The sequence below is a fragment of the Ctenopharyngodon idella genome, chromosome 1 (genome assembly GCF_019924925.1).
Source record: "Ctenopharyngodon idella isolate HZGC_01 chromosome 1, HZGC01, whole genome shotgun sequence".
Lineage (NCBI taxonomy): Eukaryota > Metazoa > Chordata > Actinopteri > Cypriniformes > Xenocyprididae > Ctenopharyngodon > Ctenopharyngodon idella.
In genome coordinates, this window is record NC_067220.1 from 19,637,193 (window position 1) to 19,660,955 (window position 23,763).

General features: G+C 37.5%; 1 protein-coding gene across 5 annotated transcripts in view; it reads right to left on the reverse strand.

Annotated features, from left to right (window-relative positions):
- gria2a (glutamate receptor, ionotropic, AMPA 2a) overlaps positions 1-23,763 on the reverse strand; it is a 52,749-nt gene that overhangs the window by 20,328 nt on the left and 8,658 nt on the right. For all 5 annotated transcript variants that reach the window (XM_051900660.1, XM_051900688.1, XM_051900653.1 and 2 more), the window contains exons 3-8: positions 9,087-9,326; positions 4,907-5,103; positions 4,701-4,754; positions 3,131-3,289; positions 780-947; positions 583-687 (exon numbers count right to left, since the gene is read on the reverse strand). In XM_051900660.1, the coding sequence (XP_051756620.1) occupies positions 583-687; positions 780-947; positions 3,131-3,289; positions 4,701-4,754; positions 4,907-5,103; positions 9,087-9,326 (923 nt within the window). The remainder of the gene's footprint in view (positions 1-582; positions 688-779; positions 948-3,130; positions 3,290-4,700; positions 4,755-4,906; positions 5,104-9,086; positions 9,327-23,763) is intronic.

The window sequence follows — 23,763 nt, forward strand, 5'->3', positions numbered from 1 at the left end:
ACACATTTTACCCATTTTAAATCCATTCTGCAGAATTCAGCCTAACTTTTCCACAAAAATCATCACAGAAAATGATTAAATAAGTCAAGATTCTGTCTGGGCTATGGCTATCTACTTAAAGTTGAGAGACTTGAATCAGTGTACTGTAAATACAGACAGGTTGTCAAGATGACAACATCCACACTACCGTTCAAATGTTTTGGTTTAGTAAGATTTTTTAATGTTTTTGAAAGAAGTCTCTTATGCTCACAAGGCTGCATTTATTTGATTAAAAATACAGAGAAAAAAAACAGTAATATTGTGAATTATTATAACAATTTAAAATATTTAAATCTTTCGAACGGTAGTGTAGGTAAAGATACACTGAGTTTAGTTCCAATGGACTTTAGTAGTTTGGGAAAAAAAACATTAAAAAATATATGCTATCAAAAAGTATTGCTTAAGTTTATTTTTTAGTTATTATATAATTAGGACCATTAGAACTTTTTGTAAGATGACGGTGCAGGAATCATTATTATTCAAATTCCCATCCCTACTAGAAGTATTCAAAATCATGAAAGAGATTTAGTTCCAGTCTGTTACCTTCACAGGGCCACTGTTTTTCAGCTCCATGACATTGACTGTGTAATTCACTCTTCTGCCGTACTGATCGAATTGAATATTTCCTGTCAATCCATCCACACGCACCTGAGCAAACACATGCACACGCACAAATGTTAAACGCCGTAAAGTTCTCATACACAGACAACAGGCATTGGTAATGTGTTGGCAGGGCGGACCTGTTTGAGAGCACGCTCTATCTCCACCCCCTGAGCCCACGGCACCGCAGGATTGGCCAGGCAGTCTCCGTTGTTGCCACGGCGACTGATGTCGATCCTTTGTTTATGCAGAAAGCGGAATGCCTCTGTCATTACTTGCACAGCATCATATGTAAGAGCGGAAGTGTACTGCAAGGTAAAGAAATATGAAGACCATAACAATATATTCCACAAGTCTCTTTTGGTGTTTAAAGGCCCCGATATACTTTAAGCGAAATTAAAGAACGAACTGGTGTGACATCAATTCGAACAAAATCAGGCCAAAGTGAAGTTCATTTAGAGTTCATCTGGGAAACAGCTTGTCAAAGAGAACTTTCCGGAAAAGTTTGCTTTGGCTGGTAAACATTTTCGAACTACCACAGAGTGGTGCAGGGATGACGTCAGAACCCGGAAGTCTATTTCGCTGCTGGTTCCTTCGAGATTTTCCTATGTGGTTTCATAATGTGGTTTTTCAATTTATGAGTAAAATAAACATACACTATATTTCCAAAAGTATTGGGACACCCCTCCAAATCATTGAATTCAGGTGTTCCAATCACTTCCATGGCCACAGGTGTATAAAATCAAGCACCTAGGCATGCAGACTGCTTCTACAATCATTTGTGAATGAATGGGTCGCTCTCAGGAGCTCAGTAAATTCAAGCGTAGTACTGTGATAGGTTGCCACCTGTGCAAAGTCCATTTGTAAAATTTCCTCACTACTAAATATTCCACGGTCACCTGTTAATGGTATCATAACAAAGTGGAAGCAATTGGGAACAACAGCAACTCAGCCATGTAAGTGGTAGGCCACGTAAAATCACAGAACGGGGTCAGCGCATGCTGAGGCGCACAGTGCGCAGAAGTCGCCAACTTTCTGCAGAGTCAATAGCTACAGACCTCCAAACTTCGTGTGGCCTTCAGATTAGCTCAAGAACAGTGTGTAGAGAGCTTCATGGAATGGGTTTCCATGGCCGAGCAGCTACATCCAAGCCTTACATCACCAAGTGCAGTGCAAAGCGTCGGATGCAGTGGTGTAAAGCACGCCGCCACTGGACTCTAGAGCAGTGGAGACGTGTTCTCTGGAGTGACGAATCACACTTCTCTGTCTGGCAATCCGGTTACCAGGAGAACAGTACTTGCCTGACTGCATTGTGCCAAGTGTAAAGTTTGGTGGAGAGGGATTATGGTGTGGGGTTGTTTTTCAGGGGTTGGGCTTGGCCCCTTAGTTCCAGTGAAAGGAACTCTTAATGCTTCAGCATACCAAGACATTTTGGACAATTTCATGCTCCCAACTTTGTGGGAACAGTTTGGGGATGGCCCCTTCCTGTTCCAACATGACTGCACACCAGTGCACAAAGCAAGGTCCATAAAGACATGGATGAGCGAGTTTGGTGTGGAGGAACTTGACTGGCCTGCACAGAGTCCTGACCTCAACCCAATAGAACACCTTTGGGATAAATTAGAGCGGAGACTGTGAGCCAGGCCTTCTCGCAACATCACTGTCTGACCTCACAAATGCGCTTCTAGAAGAATGGTCAAAAAATCCCATAAACACACTCCTAAACCTTGTGGAAAGCCTTCCCAGAAGAGTTGAAGATGTAATAGCTGCAAAGGGTGGGCCAACTCCATATTAAACCCTGCGGATTAAGAATGGGATGTCATTAAAGTTCATGTGCATGTAAAGGCAGGCGTCCCAAAACTTTTGGCAATATATTGTAACTTGACGATACTTTGAGGTTTTGTTCGACAACGTACACTGCACACACTCACACCCCAGGCTGTGTTATATAGTTATTAAAAACGTATGTTTTCAAGAAATGAACATAACTGCTTCAAAATTCGCGTTTTCAATATGGCTGTGTGTAATTTACGTTGTAAAACAAAACGTCAAAGTATTGGTCCGTGGTGATTACATAATAGGTAAGTGCGCTCTGAGGCTCCGCCTTCTTTGACAAGAAAATATTCTCCGGTTCATTTCTTCTGTTTAGTCTGTTGAGGTCAGACGTCTGCAAGTAAAATCATGAATACACTGGAAAGACTCTTTATAGTAGAAACTGAAGTTATAATTCTAATTGAAAGAGACACTGACACTGTTTTTCATGTTTAATACTGTAAAGCTGCTTGCTTTTACAGAATCTATTGTATAAAGTGCTATGTACGTGACGTGACTTTACTCGAGTGGAATTACTTTGCTGTGAGTATATCGGGGCTTTTATGATAGATATTATGATAACATTCATAACAAATAGAGGTTTGATGATGACTACGTTCAAAAATGCTGTGAGCCGCATTTTTATTGCAGCATAATTTAAATATTTGCACTCCCTCACCCTGATTCTGCTGTCTGCTCCAGGGTACTCTTTCTCCTCCAGTGCTTCCCAGCGCTGGTCAAATTTAGCAACAAGCGGATCATCAAAATCCACTACCTGGAATCCAGATACATTCGCTCCTCCATACTGAATCTTGGACAAATCTCCATCCACAAAGCCCTGAAAAACACACACACACAGAGACACACTTTCTAATAACATAAATCAAGTTACACAAGACTATGAGCTATTGTACTGTTAGTATCACAAACAAAAATGCAAACTCACACATATTCTACATACACACACTCCGATGAATGTCATATGGATTTGGAACAACCCAGCTAACAAAAATTTGTTCTAAGAATGTGATGAAAGTGATTCTTTGAACATTCAAAATGTCCAGTTTTTAAAATGTTTTTGTGGTTGCAATTGTTAAGGAAACCTTCCATTTTATCATTCTGCAAACATTTTGGGAACTTTACTTTTTTAGTGGTTTTTAATGAACATTCTGAAACAAGTATTAACATTTAATAAAAATGTTAGACAAATGTCCAACTAAAATGTTTTAGAAGTTGTATATACAATGTATAAATAATGTTTTGTGCTACTGTTTTGAGAACAATGTTAAAGGCCGTTTAGTCCCAATTTTCTGAAGAGACAAGATCGCTTTATATGATAAACAGATTGAATTTAGGCTTATATTCACATATAAACACTCATCAACACACATCAGTTGTTTGTAAACGGAAGCTCAAGCAAGTTTGCTTGACGTATGCGAGAACGAATGAGGTTCATTCTTGTGTGTTACGCAGCATGTTTGAGCTACTGCAAGAGGTTTGTTTTTGTGCGTCAATCAGGTGAATAAAATTTGTGAATAAAAGCCTAAATTAAATCTGTTCATATGGAGTGAATGATGTTTAGTATTTATTTGTGAAATATGATGTAGGCTCATTTATTTATATTTGTAAAACACAATACATATATTTGTTACTCATCTGCGTTTTCGCTCAAACTGACCTTTGTATTTGCACATCACTTTCTGTTTGTTTGCGAGTCGAGTTTTCCTTTTCAAAGCAGATTGTGTTTGTTTGCAAAATGCTGTATTTGTTTGTTTAATTATAGCACAATATTAACTCCATAAGTTCATCATATTAAATGATTGAGTCTCTTCAGAAAATTTGGACTAAACATTGAATTTTTTGAAGCGTCAAAGTTTCCATTGTGTAGCTGTCTATGGAGGGACAGAAAGCTCTCAGATATCATCAAAAAGATCTTCATTTGTGTTCCGAAGATGAAAGAAAGTCTTACGGGTTTGAAACGACATGAGGGTGTCGTAATTAATGGCAGAATTTTAATTTTTGGGTGAACTAACCCTTTAAAGACTAGATAATTTTGAACAAACTCTATTAACATTACTGGAAGAACATTTGTTCATAACTTTGACAGAGCCTTTTTCAGAACGTTAGCCAAAGGTCTGAGAATGTTCCTGTTAGCAGGGTAGATGGTGAGTAAATGAAGACAAAATTATCATTTTTGTGTGAACCATTTCTTTAACTAACAGCAGTAAAAAATATTCTTGACAACTTACAAAATTGGCAATGATGTAGTGATATCCTTTCACATGTCGACCGATCGTAATGACCTGAGGAGAAGCAGGCAAAAAATGTCGTTCACAAGAGCAATTTAATTAAAGCGTCACATAATGAATGTTAAAGGTGTACGCAATACATCATTCTTTAACTACATTCCTGACCTTACACGTATACTGTAATGTGGTTTTAGTACGCCATTCACCTGCTCCATAATGTCCTTGACTTTGTCCTGTTCACAGTCTAGGATGACTCTCCGCTCTTTCTTGTTCTCCAGGTCCTGAAAGAGGGAGCGATATGCCTCGTCTTTCCACTCATCCTTCAGGTTTCCAACGTTTATGGCTGTTACCTGCCATTTCCTCTCTGCTGCTGTGTCCAGCACTGCCTGCAGGGTAGACAGACCTACATAGAGAGATGCACAGCAGTGTGCATGTGAGTGCCTCACATCAAATGTCTTCATAAAATTTTTCATCAATCTGCTCAAGCTTTAATTACCTTTCTAAAGTGCTTTAAAACCCCATGTCTATTAGATTCACTGTGTCTTTTTAAATGAGATTCAATCTCAATTACAGCTTCTTTCTGTTTTAACCACTGTTCTACTTTAATCAACTACCACTCCAAATTACACCAAGAGACCTTGATATCAGGAGTATTTTTATTGCACTAGAAGGCCCCTTGAGACACCTTTTCTCCTTCATTTATCATTTCTCCTCCTCGCTCTCTTTATTTCAACATTCTCTCTTTTGGTCATTTGCCCTTTCGTACTTCTCTTCTCTTAAGCTTCCCTCCTTCCTGCACATCTCTCCCCCCTCTCCCTCTCTGTATCTCTCTCGGTTGATTTCATATCTAGGTCTTGGGGGAGAGATTTATTTCGCTGCCTCAAACCAGAGATGCAGCACATAACGGACACTCCAGTCAAAAATAAAAACATTCAGCCAACATAGTCGCAATGACAGAAATTCTGACACTGCCAAAAAAATGTGGGTAAGAGCTCACAGAATATGTCCAAGACCAAGTTACGATATTGCAATATTTGTTAGCCTTTTAATCCTTGTTACATATAAATATGTATGCATTTCTCTGTAATTATTTAAAAGAGATTTTTTTTCCAGTCAGAAGAACCATCATTTCAACCGAACAGACAATGTAGTTGATTATTCATTTTTATAGTGAATATAAGTTTTTCATGCTTTGCTTTTATTAGTACAAATATAACTGATATTAAAAAAAGGCTTTATCCAGTAATAAAGCTAGATTCCAGCTTGATTCCAGTAACAACTCAAAAAATCATGGACATTTATTGGTCAAATAATTTTTGAAACATTTCAGAAACACAGCAGACATTTCTAAACACCAAAAAAAAAAAAAAAAAAAAAAAAAAAAAACACCTTTACATCAATTCACTGAAATGGACACTGGAAAAACTGGCGCTCTCATCAGAGAAATGTAATAACCAAATCTTCAGGAAAATTAATTAAATGATTAAAAAAAAAAAAAAAAAAAAACAGCAAATAAAAAATGCATTAAAATTAGAGTATTGACAGAGTTACTTAATTGTGAATACTAAACATATTGCCCAATGCTATAAACAATAACATTGTCTTATTCAGCTGAGACCAGCGTTGGAGGTAACGCATTACATGTGACTTGAGTTACGTAATCAGATTACTTTTTCAAGTAACTAGTAAAGTAACACATTGCTTTTTCAATTTACAACAAAATATCTAAGTTACATTTTTAAATAAGTAATGCAAGTTACTTTTTCAGATTTATTGACTGACAGCTCTCCTGTCCCCATGTTGAGAGAAATAAAGTGCAGAGGTGTTGTGTGCGCTGTGTGAACATGATGGGTATTGTAGTTCTAGAGTCTAGACTAACATGCATTTACTCATCTCACTCACGAAAACATTCAGTATTCCTCAAAATGATTAAAACATTGAAATGCAATTTTTACGCAATCCTGTAATAATTAACTATCTTAAATTACACAAATATTGACCTTATTCCTGACTAGGCTACTGCGTTTCGAATTATGGGTTGCACTTCCGGTTTGGGGAACTTACATTTAAAAAGACTGAAACGAATCGTTTCAAATCATAAGGTTGCCCTACAAATAAAGCTAATCTGTCAGTTTGACTGAATGAGCTGTCAATTTTTCTTTCATGTTTTATTTTCAGGCATCATGAGAATAATGTAACGCTTGGTATTTTAACGTGACATGTTATAACAAGAATATGGCAAGAGCTCTTTTCAGTCGCTGCTTTCTATCCTCATGATTATTTTCTTTTGTCCCTTTGCATTCCGCTGTAATAGTATGAAAAAGGACAACATATACTGCACATTTGTGGTCTGTTCTCCCGATATAATTTACGATATATCCCATTAATAATTAACTGGAATGCACGAAGAATCTCTCGTTTTTCTCCTCGAAGCCTCACGTCTCTTTCCAGGTTTGTTTTCACAGGTAAATACAATTTCTTACCTGTAAAAATGATGGAAATCACTTTGAAATAGTATCACGCAATGCTGAAGTTCATGAAAATTTTTTATTAAGGCAACGTATAACAATACAGATATCACTATAGTTATATTTAACCCGTCCGTTATTGCTGTGGAAAGAATTGTGCTTTTTCATGGCCTGTTGAAAGTACCTTGTTGATGCTTTTACACTTTTAAATGTCCTTTTAATGTTCGTTGGTTTAAGGGTGAGCAGAATAATGTCATCTCATTGTACCCATTTTTTTAAAATGAATGCATTATTGCGTTCATAGAGCGAGCCTTTCACTGACTGTTTACAGCTAAACGGAAGTTACACCCATAATTCGCGCAAAGCGTCATGGGGCGTTGGAATAAGGTTGATACTTTATGTATTTAATCTCACTTTATTAGCCAATGTCTTTGCTGCTGACCTTCAATGATCTAATTCAACCATACTAATAAGCAAAAATTACTTTTGCTAGTTTAACGACGAAAAAATGGTCTAAAAGAGTTGTTCCTCTTAATAAGTAATGGGTGTGTTTTGGGCATAACATGCATTAAACCAATCAGAGTCTCATCTCCCATTTCCTTTAAAAGCCAGTTGCGCTCGCGCCGTGGTGGATTCTCTATTTACAAGGCAGATTTTGCAAGTGGAAAAACTGAATGCTTCTATAGTGAGGAAACGGATCTGCTCATGCACAAGGTTAAATATTGCGCCATTGACTTTAGGTTTCAGTTGGTCAGTGGCGCAGTCTATTTCAGTTGCCTCAAAATAGTAACACGCCAACAATGCGCCTGAACACACCTCATTTTCAGACCAGCACGGCCATGGGCGAACAGATGGGCGCATTTGCATTTGCTATTAACAACTTGGCGCAGGACGTGAAAATGATAACTGTGTCGGGCTGAAACTAGCAAAAAACACTTCATCGCACCTGGCGCCGCATTGCGCCGGGTGTATGATAGGGCCCTTGATCTTCCTTCTCCTGTTATTCTTTAATCCAGAATGGCAGCACAGCTGAAAGGTTTATTTGAACTGTGCCCTCTACTGTACAGGTGTAAATATGCATTTCCTTCAGCCTGAGGTTTATTCATTTAACTTTTGGTGTGAAAGGGCCTTAACATTTGCCAAAAATAGAACTTTTTTTGTTGTTATTAAAAAACAATCTAGCAAGCCTAGCCCAGTTGAGAAAAAGTAATGCAAAAGTAATGTAACACATTGCTTTTCATAAAAAGTAACTAAGTAACGCAATTAGTTACTTTTTTAGGGAGTAAAGCAATATTGTAATGCATTACTTTGAAAGGTAACTTTCCCCAACACTGGCTGAAACTGCGACAAGAGAAACTTGAAAATTGTTTGGTTTCTATTTTAGTGTTGTCTATTTTTGCAGATTTCCCATTACACTACACTACACATATTATACAATATTATCTGATTGGCTATGACTGTATCATGTTGCACAGCGGTTTTACATTCAATTTGGACAGATAAATTGCTTGTCAAGAGCAATTCATTAAACTTGTCTTGTCACATCTGATTAGGTATAGAGGACAAAACCTGCAAAAATAATAAGTAATTAATAAATAAATAAATGACAGATGAAACTATGATACAACAGCTATGAATAAAGCAAAAAAAACAAACAAAAAAAAAAAACAGCGTGAGGGGTGAATGAGAAAGAGAGAGAGCGAGAGAGAGAAAGAGACTGTAATGTTCTTATCTGTAAGCACTCCCAACTCACATGCTCTTTCTCCAAGAGGCGTTTCACCACAAAGTAATAGGACTATTGATTAAATTCTCTAGTGTATGTGTGTTGAAGTGTGTGTGCAAGCAGCGCTGAAAGAGCCTTGCCTGAGAAAAAAAGATAAAGAATGCATACATTTCTCAAAAGAGAGAGAGTGTTTACCTCTGTCGCTGTCATACAGATAGGCAAACTTCTCCCACTTGTAATACTCCACCAGGCTGATGAGAGGGCCTTTGATATCGGGTCTCATCTGCAGAACAAACTGGTTGAGTCCGTCAGCTGGAAAACTGGGCGTGATAAAGGACACATGCAGCGTCTCGCAGAATGACGTGATGGTGTTCACCGACTTCTTGTCGTAGAAGCCAAAGATGGCATACACTCCTCTGGAAAACTGTGAGCAAACTGAAAAAGAAAAAAAAAAACAATAAAAGACATCAATATTACTACATATTATAATATAAAACCTTTATTTTTCAAGTCACCTTTATTTTTATAGCGCTTTATACAATAGGAAAGTAACAGAATCAATGATGCAAACTTCAACAAAATATGAGACAGTGTAACGAACGGACGTGATCAAAATGCTTTAGGCATCATAAAATCCTTCCTTTTCTCTCTGGTTTTGGCCCCAAAGAGTCACAAAACCAGTTCTCTTCAAAGCCCATTATCACCTCAGCTCCCACGAACAACCTTAGCAGAGACGGTGTCTGGAGATCTCTGCAAGCTTCAAGGACAGAAGGTGATTTCCTCTCCGCATCCCCTATCAACAGACAGTGCTAGACATTTGGTCCAGAGACTAGAGACAAACTTTCAATACACATCAGGAAAAGGACATTGACTTCATTTTTACCCACAAACTGTCCCAACTGTATATAGTATTTTTTACTGTGTTTTATGTATGTCCCTATGTTATATTAGCCTAATTATGATTCTTTAGTTATGTTAGGGTAACTTTAAATGCTGATATCCAGGTGTATGTATCACTGCTTTAATGTCTTCAAATCCCCATCTTTCTTGGTATCAAAAGAATCCTCTTAAATTTCATAATTGACGGTTAGTATGCTATGATAAAATGCTTCATAATATTTTTACCATACTTTTGTGCAAAACTGCACAAATTCTCCAGACCAACATAAACATGCAAATAGGGTGATAAGACAGAACAAAGACTTTCTACCGTTCATCTTTGATTGGTCACCTCACCGAAATGGGTGTGAACTGATAGGGCCTTTAAGAGTCCTCAGATCAGGTACATCTTTGCTCAATCTCTTTTGAGACATCACGTTTCCTGTCTCCTTCCGGCAAATTTATCTTCAAGTTAACTTCGTTGGATTCAACGTGGACCACCCAGTAGAACCCAAACAAACGCTTCACCGCACTCCTGATAAAATCATCAAGAATCTCCAAAATCTACCAGAATCTGCTGAAACAATAATGTCATTATTCAGCTTGAGTCAGTTCAGGGTTGATTCAGTTCAGTTCAATAACAGTGTCGATGCTGCAAACTTAATCAATTTTGAAAAAAAAAAAAAAAAACACAATTAGTTAATTGCGTTTAGGGAGTAACGCAATATTGTAATGCATTACTTTTTAAAAGTAACTTTCCCCAACACTGGCTGAGACTGTGACAAGAGAAACTTGAAAATGGTTTGGTTTCTATTTTAGTGTTGTCTATTTTTCAGATCTCCCATTACATTACACATATTATCTGGTTGGCTATGACTGTATCATGTTGCACAGCGGTTTTACATTCAATTTGGACAGATAAATTGCTTGTCAAGAGCAATTTATTAAACTTGTCTTGTCACATCTGGTTAGGTATAGAGGACAAAACCTGCAAAAAACGATAAGTAATGAATAAATATCAATCTCTTTTGAGACACCACGTTTCCTGTCTCCTTCCGGCAACTTTGTCTTCAAGTTAACTTTGTTGGATTCAACGTGGACCACCCAGAAGAACCCAAAGGAATGCTTCACCACACCCCTGACAAAATCATCAAGAATCTCCAGAATCTACCGCATCTGGATTTGTTCAGCAGCCGAAGTCAATGCAACATGTTCGCAGATTTTAGATGCGTTTCTAAGTTATTGTGCCCCTTTTAAGGTGACCCTGATTCTTTGATGTTTCTTGTAGGTTGTGGTTAACTGATTGTAATCTTGCCATTCTTTTTGCTCTCTTTTTCTTTACTTTTCTTTACTTTCTTTTAGGGATGCACCAATACCATTTTTTAAGGACTGAGTACGAGTACCGTTACTTTTTTCTAGTACTCGCCGATACCGATACCGATGCCTATACATTTATTAATTTCTTTCTCTCTCTCTCTCTCTCTCTCTCTCTCTCTTTTAATAACTTAAAGAACAAAAATTTCACAGTGTCCAGTAACCTTCAAAGGGCATAATTACCAATATAATTGTTGTTATATAAAAAGAAAATTACAAACAAATTACAAACAATACAACAAATACTATAGAGATAAAAATTAAATAAACTTGTTTTTCAGGTACAGTAGGTTTGTCTGCCATGTATATATTTATTTAACATATTTTGTTGTTTTATTAACATTAATGACAAATATAGGCTACGGTCCCTTTAAGACCGAATCCATGGATACTGACGCATATCCTGTTTTCACCCAAATGTTTACGTCCACTTAAGCCATAACTGACTGTATTTACGTGAGATACTCCACATGATGGATGTTTTGACAACTATGTGTGCATTGGACCATTCAGGCGCGAGGAGAACTGATTGCGTGCTGTCTGAGAGAACTGGGATCGCCCGATAGTACTAGTATCGGTATTGGTGCATCCCTACTTTCTTTATTCTGTATATACTCTTTGCTTAGTTTTGTTATGTGTGTAGCCTACCTGTAGTTTCATTTATTAATCCATTATATCCACGCTTTATTGTTTCTGTGGTTGACGCTCACAAATCAAAGTCTCTTAAAAGTCTTGATCTAGCTATTATCCTGCTAGTACTTTATATAGTAGGAAAAAGTTATTCTTTCTTGGCCAGGAAGATCATTTATTTCCTAGAATTGATAACTGATTATGCTGCCTGTTCACTTAGACGAGCTGATTAAATAATCGTAAAATTAATTCTGCTACAGTCAATTCTGAAACTAATCCAAATATTTATAATTAATTATAATTTGTTGTAATTAATTGCATATTTCCCTTTTGAGCTAATTTGCTACACATATTCGAATTCTGCTGTAAAGCAGCTGTAGCAAGACAATAGTGTCATTATTCAGCTCAATTCAGTTCAGTGATGATTCAATTCAGTTCAGTGACTGTGTTAAGTTCATTCATTATGAAGCAAGTTCAGTTCAATTCAGTTATAAAGCAGCTCTGCTAAAATAGTAATGTCCTTATTCAGCTTGAGTCAGTTCAGGGTCGATTCAATTCAGTTCAATAACAGTGTCGGTGCTGCAAACTTCATCAATTTTGAATAAATTTGATTCAGCTAAAGCAGAAGACACAGTGTCATTATTCAGCTCAATTCAGTTCTAGATTTGTTCTCACATCTGATAGTGTCAGTGCAGTCAAATCAATAATATTGCTGGATAATATTGCAATATATGTCATGCTGCACAGTCCTATTAGTGATTAAATATGTGCCTGGATGTCAATGTAGAAGTAACTTAATTGTGCAGCCCTGAAAAAAAAAACTAAGGAAAGGGCATTTATGATACTCAAGATAAATTTAGACAGTATACACAGAATAGTCTACCCCATTTCATCAAGGTTCACAAATTTTTCAGGACTCCCCACTGACTGGTTTAAAAAAAAAAAAAAAAAAAAAAACTTCTATACAAATGTACAAAAAAAATGTCTTTTTTTTTTTTGACTATTGAATGTGGTAAGCTCCTTGTCATAGGAAGAGGACTGAAGAGTTGAATCAGTGCCTGTAGTATTTAATGGTTGATAGAGTATTGAGGTTAATCTGATCTGAGGATGTATGACTGAGCATTGAAGAGAAAGAAATGGATTAGATACCAATAATGCTCACTCCTAAAACCAGCCTGGCTTTTTAAGCACAACAAATCTATGCAAACATGATATAGTTACTAACTCAAACCACTGCCAACAACCTAAAGTATTTAGTCTTTAGTTGATACACAGAGTCACTCATTTTGATAGAAGCCACTAAATGATCTACAATGCAACCAGTAAGACAGAAATCAATTGGAGAATTAATTAAGTGTGTTTACCTCCACGTTGAAGGTTCAATTTTAGTCTGACTAAAGAAATAATTAATTTTTAAAAATGTCATGTAATCCTTTTAATCCAACTGAAATCGTACCAGTATGTTTTTTGTAAAGTTGGACTAACAGATATTTAGTATATAATACGATTCATCTGGCTTAAGACAAAAAAATGCATATTTTGTCACGTATACTTGGAGAGACAGATGGACACTCAAGCTGCTCGACTACACAAAAGCCTGCTGTATAAACTACACAAATTGTATAAATTAAACTAAACTGTATGAATTATAATGGCAAGTTAATGTTGCAGGAAACAAAATCAACCTGACACATAAAAATTTATCAACATTAAACCCTGAACTGACCTAAGCATACATTAATCTAGATATTAATCACTATACATTAATCACTATTCAGATATTTCTGATAAAAACAAGCTACTGCATCTCAAGCATAACAAGATCATACACAGCACCGAAATGTATCAGCATTGTGAATCTGAAATTTAGACATACATACAAAATTTATACAATAAATCTAACAAAAACAATTAAAGGTCTAATGTTGATATTTTTGACACTAATAACAAGAATATTCTCTGTAAATATATATATATATATATATATATATATATATATATATATTATAATAAAGTTATAAAACTAACTTAGGCCTACTCCAATTTGTTTTTTGAAATATAAACATTTAAATCATGGCTGTCATAACTGATGTATTCAAACATGCATTAAATATTGAAGAACATTAAAAATTATAATGAATATGTAATATGGTGCATATATTTATCAGAATGCTACTCTCTAGAGTTAATGTTTCTAGCTGACTAACGAGTTTATGGTCACTGAATGCTTTTTCTGAGATAAATGTGACGTAACGTGACATTGTCACATCACGTATTAGATGAAGCTCACGAAGACGAGGATATTTAATGACACCATAACACATGTATACATTGACAAGATCGGACCAAGAACTGAAAGACACAGGGAGAATATATACTAGAACACATGAGGAGTAATTAACAAGGTACAGGTGAATGACATTACTAATTAGACAGACTGGGGAGAAACTAGGTCACGGACTAAACCAAAAACACAATGAAGGAGGGAGACACCGACTATACATGTAACAGACATTGTTTACAAGCTGTTTTATTGTAGTCGGTTGAAACACTGATTGAGCGATTGAGCAACATGACATGATATGGATTTCGGCAAGTTGTACTGTATCTGTTAATATACCTTCAGATGTTCATTCATATTTATTTCGCGCTGATGATCAGTTCACATGTGTCGTGTTGCCGCTTCTCTTGAACTGAGCTGCGCTACAGTGATCTGTCACGCCACATTAAACAGCGCCAAAACGCTTAATTTCATAATAAAAAGGACGTCATTTGAAATCTAAGACTTTGTTTCATATCAAAAGTAACAAAGCACAAAGATTATTGTGATTTATTGGATGGGAGGCGAGCTAGCTACAATGTTCCGTTCATTTGTCAACAGCAAAAAGGGTAGACTAATCGATTCTTGGGATTTAAGAATCGATATCGGTTCGTAAAAATGAGAATCGATTAAAATCAAGAAATCAATATTTTTTACCCAGCCCTAGTCCTCACCACTTTTTGCCAAAGTCATTTTTGTACCCAAAACATTTTTAAGGCCATTGAAAAAATATGTGGAAGATTACAATGCAAAAAAAGCAATCCGTCATTTTTAATAAATAATTCAAGCATGTAACACAAATACATTTGCACTGATCAGACAGGCCTCATCTATAAACCTTGTCACACACATACAGTATAGCGATTTATAAACAATAAACAGCATAAGTATGTATGCAGCACACAAATTACATTATATGTTACTGTCACGATCACTGTCTGTTCCTGTCAGTTCCTGGACTCCACTTCCCAGAATCCTCCCTTCCAATCACATGCACCAATCACCAATTGCCACACACACCTGCAGATCATTACCTGGACTATTTAAGACACACACACACACACACACCCTTTGCGAAGTCTTGATTTGCCCCGGTGATCACTTCTGAGCGTTTTCTTGTGGATTGTATTTCTGTTGCCATTGGACTGTTTATTGGACTGTGTTTGTTTGCCGCCTGCCCTGATCCTTGCCTGTTATTTGGACTGTGTTTGTTTGCCGCCTGCCCCGACCATTGCCTGTGACTTTACTCTGCTTGTCTGCCGCCTGCCTCGACCATTGCCTCTCCCTGTTTGTGTCTCTGCCTTTGCCCCTGTCTGCTTTGGTGTTTATCGTAATAAAGCTGCAAATGGATCCTCACGCATTCGACCCATCATTACAGTTACTTATATGCCCTACTTTGCGTATGTAATTCTATGTGTGTATGTAATTCTATGTGTATATGTACAATATGTGTGCTCATCGAACTATGAAACATATTCAGAAACTGCTGCAACTTGTGCTCACACAGAGTAATCTGCAGACAGTCTGCATGCAGTCAGAAAGCTAAGCATGAGACTTTGATCAGCAGTCGCACGGAACAGTAGAGCGAGCCTTCTGCTCCTGCTGCTGTGTCTGAGCTGGCACTGCCACACATCAGGGCTTATGGGATATGCCTGTGTGTGAATGGAGCCGCACACATATGTGCACTGGGGATTCATTTGTGTGTCAATTGCTCTAGCTGTCTAAATGTGTTGTCAGTACAGTAGGGAATTTCAGTATGGCAATTTGTATGCCATTTTCATTCATATTAGGAATCGTGACCAGAAAACAATGTTCTTCCAGCATATTCAATCAAAGTGAGGAAAGTATAAGTAATAAATGCAAATATTTCTAACAAACAAATGTCTGCTCTACAAAAGATGGTTCTTCACACATAGTAACAGTTCTATTTAGAACCATATCATCCTGAAGAACCATTTTATGCTAAAATGAGTTTGGAGTTCTCTAATCCTGCCTTTTTTGTTTTTTTGTTTTAAAATCTTTTTTGTTTTTTGCTTTTTAAAAATCCTTTCAAAGAAACATTGATTTTCTGGAGCTCGAATATCCAACTAAACAGACTGTAAACACACTCAACAGGTACTTGATATCCTTCTTTAAATGTATAATGCATATTAGTGTTCCTGTATTTTAAAGTGTTATCAGTTTTTTTGTTTTTAATAGAACTACGTCACGGAAGTTAATGTTTTTTGGATGTATGTCGAATGCATATGGCTGTCGCACCAGGAGCTCGTTATTTACTTTATAAAGTTTTAAATAAGGATATTTGTCTTACACAAATGCATCGATTCGCTTTCAGAAGGCCATTATTACCCCCCTGGAGTCGTATGGAATCATTTTTTTTTTTATGGATGGCTGCATTTTTTTGTCTTCAAAATTTGGGCAGCCATTCACAACCATTATAAACCTTGGAGGACTAAGGATATTTTTAAATATATCTCTGATTGTGTTTGTCTGAAAGAAGATAGTCATATACACCTAGGATGGCTTGAGGGTGACTAAATCATGGAATAATTTTAATTTTTGGGTGAACTATCTCTTTAAGACATTGAGGATTGTGAAGATATTTCAGTGGAACTTTCATTAGATTTACTTTGTGTTTCTGTTTTGTGTTTTATTTCTTTAAGTATTTATTCATGTTCATTGTCAATTGTCATTTATTAATCTATTCAGTACTTGAGCACTGTCATGTTTGGTACAATTTCTTATGTGAATAAAAATAAAAACTGACACAACTTGCTGTCTCTTTTTTAAAAAAAATGAAAACCCATAATAGAGGCTACAAGGTATTATAAGACCAGGTAGATATTTAGAGGTGTATAAAGCATAATATTAATAAATAATATATTAATAATATTAATCAATAATGTAAAAACACTTTCAAAGCATGGTTCTTTATGGAACCTTATAAAAAGGTGTTACACCAAGGGTTCTTCTATTGTTACAAGCCAAAAACCCTAGTCTGGTATGGTTTAGAACCATTTTTCTTAAGAGCGTATAGTATTATTTAGTTCTAATGCAAAAATATACATAAAGACTATTTTTGCTTGAAGTTTTATGGATTTTCAGATTAAAGAGAAGAGGGTAAACTCTGTCAACTGATTAGATCTGTCAGCTGTTATTGGCATAAACATTAACATTGATTGATAAGACAGCCTATCCGTCAATCAGTGATAATCAAAAATGTGTTTCTGCATGTGACCTTGAACGAGGTAGAGATGCACCTACATTTGCATTTGGTCCTGGACATTAACATATCACTGTCAGACGTTATTGAGACTTTATGGAAGAAAATGCACTTTGCTAGAGTTTCAAAGTCTCTCCTCATAAGTTTAGAGAGAATATTTCATGAACATTCACACATATATGCATGTATGTCTGATGTAGGAATGATATAAATGAACTTTTATCGTACCATTGTTTGAATACAACAGTATCCGGGAAAATTTCCCAAGCCAGAACATTCCTATATTCTGTGTGCTTTCATTCACACAAATACCAGACAGTCCCATAAAGGTAAAGTAACATCACATTGTTAATTTTTTTTGTGTGTGTTTTTGTCTGTATACATATGCTGCATTCAAGTGCAACTTAAAATCTTGTACAGGGCATTCATTATTATGACGTCATGCATTCAAGTCAGTAAAATAACTCGGAAGCAGTCTAAACAAAAACTATACTGTGAACAATAAACTCAAATAACTACATCCGAATTCAAAATGATGAAGAATATTCATTTCTATCGCTTACTTATACATGGTATTACAACTAAATGTTTTTGTTATTTAAAGCAAACCATGAAAGTTGAGTGATTAACTTTAGACCATTCGCTAAAGACTTTCTTTCCACTCACTGATCTCTATATATAGATTATAGATATAAGATACAAACCTATTATAGATAAATGTTTACTCTATGTTTAAAATTGACATGCCCCTTCCAACATCATGCCTTGTGAATCATTAAGAAGTGTACTGTTTCCCAATACAATTAATCTTTGGTCATTCATGTGCTCAGAACTCGTATTGGGCACGAAACTTTCCCCGGTCAAATAGTATGTCATCAGTAACGTCATTACTAGTACCAGGTGGCGCTCTGATCAGCTGTTGTTCACACAGAATCAAACCCCAGAGTGAATATAGCTTGAGTTTGCATTTTTGGTAACGCTTTAGATTACAGCCTGCAATTTACAGCGTTCCTTTTTGTAATTATAGTGTACCTATGCAGTATGTACGTGTTATAAGGGAACAATACGTAAAGTTTGGGGAATAACGGGGTAACAACCTGGAAAATTAAAAATGATTTATTCTGTAAGTATTTTATAATTAAGGGGCACCTATTCTATAATATTCTAGTATTACATGGTATGTATGACCTACTATGCTAGGCAACAATCTTACGTTTGGGAGCAGTTTAGCTAGAACATACACTATGTATCTTTTAGTAATAATAGTGTACCATACATATAGGCTGCTACTGTGGGTATTTTTTATCACCAGCATTGCAGCCCAGCAACGTGTGATGCAGTAGAAAACAAGCTTATCACTTTTTAGCTATTCCAGACAAATAAATGACAAAAATAACATGATAAAATGCAACACTTGGATCTCTGTGCATATACAGAGTAACTGATATGTTGTTTTGATAGCAAAAGTGCAGCTGATTTAGTTTGGTCTTCTGTGTTTTAAGCCAAAAAACAAACAAACAAAAAAAATGTCTTTGTTATTACTAAAATGGTGCTTATTACCCCCTTGTTCCTCATAGTTACAGGCTAAGTACAATATATAGGCTATACAAAGGCTACACAGTCTGATATCCTTGACTGTGAAACATTTATTTTAAAAACAACTAATTTCAAAACTCATTTACAACACTTCTCATTCACGAGTTTGTTTGCCCATATAATCTTTAAGATATTATGGTTAAACATTTGGCTTGCTGTCCGCAGTGGATGGGCTCAAGGAAGCAGCTTCAACTCGAGCTTAGATACCCACAGTGGGACTACTAATGCTTGGAAGATGAGTCCGGTAGCAAGATGCCTAAGTTATGTTGGTGGAGTTGGGAAGGTGGAGGGATGCCAAAACAGCTGATGCTGGAGCAAGTTGAGTGGCTTTTTATATGCTCCGGCAGTTAATTGAAAGATTAGATGGGTTCACTCCTCTCGAAATTATGTTAAGGAACTTTAATTCATTTAAAACAAACTTATATTGTTTTTATCAACTGATCAATTCAAATGATAGTCTTGAGTAGAAAGTATGACTTTTTCCTTCTTTTTTGTTTTTCTTGCTTGCCTTCTTCCTCCTCTTGTTGATTTTCTTCTTTTTCTTTCACTCCACTGAGGAGACTGATGTTGAAGAGAAGGAATCCTAGACATCTCACTCTGTAAAAACACATTTTAGGATGGTTTGTGCATTCAATAGCAGCGCTCCTGCTAAAGTGATGTAGAGTGTGACGAAATAAGAGGGGGGGTTTCAACAAAATCCAAACACAAGTGGTCACAGGTGACGCATTTGTAATGCTTGTTAATATGAGGTGTAAACGGTAATGCGTCTCGGCAGACCACTTGTAATCGCATCACCTGAAACGCATCTTAATAGCAGGGGGAAACAGGTCTTCTCTCTCCCACTCGTTTGCTTGATTTCCGGGATATTGTATATAATTTCCGGGCGTCAGAGAGGTGATATCAATATGTGGGAGTCTCCCATAACTTACAGAAGATGTCTGGAATCCCATGCCTCTTGCTGTTCTGCCAGAGATCTTCTTATAAAGTGACTCTGGTTCTGGATCTTTCGCATATTCATGCAAGGGTCAAGTTAAACCTTGATGTAAACAAGTTGTGAAGTGCAACATGAATCGTGACGTAAGGGCGCTGTAAAAATCCATTGTCCTCTGTCTCTTTTTTGTTTGGTTGGTCATTGTTATTATCTGGGTTTGTCTGTATATTTTGTTGTGAGCATTAATGAACAAAAAAAAAGGAAGAAGAGGTGATGTCCTCTGCACTTCCCCGTCACTTTTCACGTGATTTTCACACAGCACACTTAAGTCACGATTCCCAGCATGAACCCAACCCTCTTGCCATTCTTTCATTTGAAATGAAAAGCTGATTAAAAATAGTGTTAAATGAATAAAAAGTGTGGTAAATCTGTTTTGAAATAAAGTCACATTTCCACCGCAGGAACTTTCCCCAGGAACTAGGGACTTTGGGGTGGTACTCGGTGTGTTTCGACCGCAGGAACCAGGGTCTAAATAAAGTTCCAGGTAAAAATTCTCCCCTCAAAATGTCCCTGCTTGCAAGGTAGTACTTTTTTTTCCAAAGTTCAGAAACTTTGGGGGGTGGGACTTGTGTGCTGACCATGCTGATTGGTTGAGTTTGCGCAGCATTTTGATTGGTTGACTCCACGCAGCATTTTATTTCAACCACCATTTTCAAAAGTCTGTTGCGATGCGTGCAGTAAGAGTTGTTTGCTATTGCAGTTTAAAAATACGACCGATGGACCGACGACGGTCTTTCTATTAAGCTCTATTAAGCTTATATGTGGAGGATGAAATCCAGCGGGAACTGGAAAGTCACGCACAGTCCTACGTCACTGGACTTATCTTCACGGTACTTTAGACCACTATGGAAATGCAGACAGCAACAAGTCTGGGAGAAAAAAGTTCCTGGGACAAATTGTTCCAGGTAATTTCGGTGGAAACGAGGCTGAAGTTGTTTTTAAAATAAAGATTTAGGAGTGAAGGATATCAGATTGTATTTACAGACAGAAAGTATTCACAGCGCTTCACTTTTTCCACATTTTGTTATGTTACAGCCTTATTCCAAAATGGATTAAATTCATTATTTTCCTCAAAATTCTACAAACCCTCTAAATAACCCATAATGACAACGTGAAAGAAGTTTGTTTGAAATCTTTGCAAATTTATTAAAAATAAAAAATGAAAAAAATCACATGTACATAAGTATTCACAGCCTTTGCCATGACACTTAAAATTGAGCTCTGCATCCTGTTTCCACTGATCATCCTTGAGATGTTTCTACAACTTGATTGGAGTCCACCTGTGGTAAATTCAGTTGATTGGACATGATTTGGAAAGGCACACACCTGTCTATATAAGGTCTCACAGTTAACAGTGCATGTCAGAGCACAAACCATGCCATGAAGTCCAAGGAATTGTTCCACAGATCTGGGGAAGGGTACAGAACAATTTCTGCAGCATTGAAGGTCCCAATGAGCACAGTGGCCTCCATCACCCATAAATGGAAGAAGTTTGGAACCACCAGGACTCTTCCTAGAGCGGGCCGCCCGGCCAAACTGAGCGATCGGGGGAGAAGGGCCTTAGTCAGGGAGGTGACCAAGAACCAGATGGTCACTCTGACAGAGCTCCAGCGTTTCTCTGTGGAGAGAGGAGAACCTTCCAGAAGAACAACCATCTCTGCAGCACTCTACAAATCAGGCCTGTATGGTAGAGTGGCCAGATGGAAGCCATTCCTCAGTAAAAGGCACATGATAACCCGCCTGGAATTTGCCAAAAGGCACCTGAAGGACACTCAGGCCATGAGAAACAAAATTCTCTGGTCTGATGAAACAAAGATTGAACTCTTTGGCCTGAATAGAAAGCAAACCGCTCATCACCTGGCCAATACCATCCCTGCTGTGAAGCATAGTGGTGGCAGCATCGTGCTGTGCTGGGAGACTAGTCAGGATTGAGGAAAAGATGAATGCAGCAATGTACAGAGACATCCTTGACGAAAACCTGCACCAGAGCGCTCTGGACCTCTGACTGGGGCAAAGGTTTATCTTCCAACAGGACAACAACCCTAAGCACACAGCCAAGATAACAAAAGAGTGGCTACGGGACAACTCTGTGAATGTCCTTGAGTGGCCCAGCCAGAGCCCAGACTTGAACCCGACTGAACATCTCTGGAGAGATCTGAAAATGGCTGTGCACCGACGCTCCCCATCCAACCTGATGGAGCTCGAGAGGTCCTGCAAAGAAGAATGGGAGAAACTGCCCAAAAATAGGTGTGCCAAGCTTGTAGCATCATACTCAAAAAGACTTGAAGCTGTAATTGGTGCCAAAGGTGCTTCAACAAAGTATTGAGCAAAAGCTGTGAATACTTATGTACATGTGATTTTTTTCATTTTTTATTTTTAATAAATTTGCAAAGATTTCAAACAAACTTCTTTAACGTTGTCATTATGGGGTATTGTTTGTAGAATTTTAAGGTATATTTGCCCAGTAATTACAAAGAAACATGTTGTAATAGTTTTAGTTTTACAATATATGCACAGAGATCCAAGAGTTGCATTGTATCATGTTGTTTTTGTAATTTATTTGCCTGGGAATAGCTGAAAAGAGGTAAGCTTGTTTTCCACTGCATCGCATGTTGATGGGCTGCAATGCTGGTAACGCGACACGCAGCTGAAACAGTCTGTATGCAATTTGGTTTTGTCAGGTAAGTAGGAGCATACTGAAATTTCTAAATAAAATCATGGCAGAAACTCTTTACATAATTTCCCCAGATTTTCAGTTTGGTATATAGTGTATGTTCTAGCTAAATTGCTCCCAAAAGTAAGATTGTTGCCTAGAATAGTAGGTCATACAGGTAATAATAAAATATTATAGGTTAGTTATAAAAATGCTTGCAGTACAGACAGGGCGGTATGACAGTATATCCTGTGACCACCGTATAAAGTGTCTATCGCAAACAATCAACCCCTACAACCAACCTCAACTGGAAATAGCCAGGCCTTCCAGCATTTGTCCCTGCATTAATGGACCAGGTCCTGGTACTTGGTGGCTTTCCTCTCCAAGGCCTCCTCACATCCATTCATCCAGTCCTGACAGTCAGCTCAATCATGATGATCCTCCTTCCCTCCTCAGACCAGATGACCACGTCTGGCCTTAGGGATGTTTGGATGACTTGGGAAAAACATAGTTTCCTTTTCAGGTCCACCCTCATTCCTGCAGGAGTCTCTTCTTGGTCTTTTTATAGGAGTGTGTCTTCTCAACCTCCCTGACGAACTGAATAGATGGCACTGGACTCTTATAGGACTTTTTCCATCTCTCCTGCTCTAAGATGTCAGCCAGTGCTGGGAGGACATTATCATGACACAATCTGTATCTTCCCTAGCTAAGTGCAGTTTTACATCCTGCCAGTATGTGCCACTATGTGCCTTTCCCTCCACTTAACTTATACATTGCATCCTCCCTCATTCCCCAGCTGTACAAGTTTGCTGGTAATGGAAGAGTATCATACACTGATCGGAGCAGGAAAGAGATGCGAAAGGGCTCCAGTCTCCAAAGTTCAGGCTACGTGATCTTCCGCTTTGACAGGTCCCCCTTTGTCCAGGCTCCTTCCACGGCCCTAGCCCTTCCTCCTCCAGGTGTCGAACCTTGGCCTGGATCATTTCTCCTGGAGTAGAAGTTAAACTGTCTTTAAGAGCGGTATCATACCACTTCCCTAGGCATTTTACTGGGTCTTCCTCAACTGATGGTATAACCTCCCCCTGGACTTGTTGGATTTTGCTAGTCACATTCCCATTTTCTGATCACCATACTGTCAAATGGCCTCTGCTTTCATTGGCCTCCCAAATTAATTGACTGAGGGCACCCATATGTTCCAAACATGCA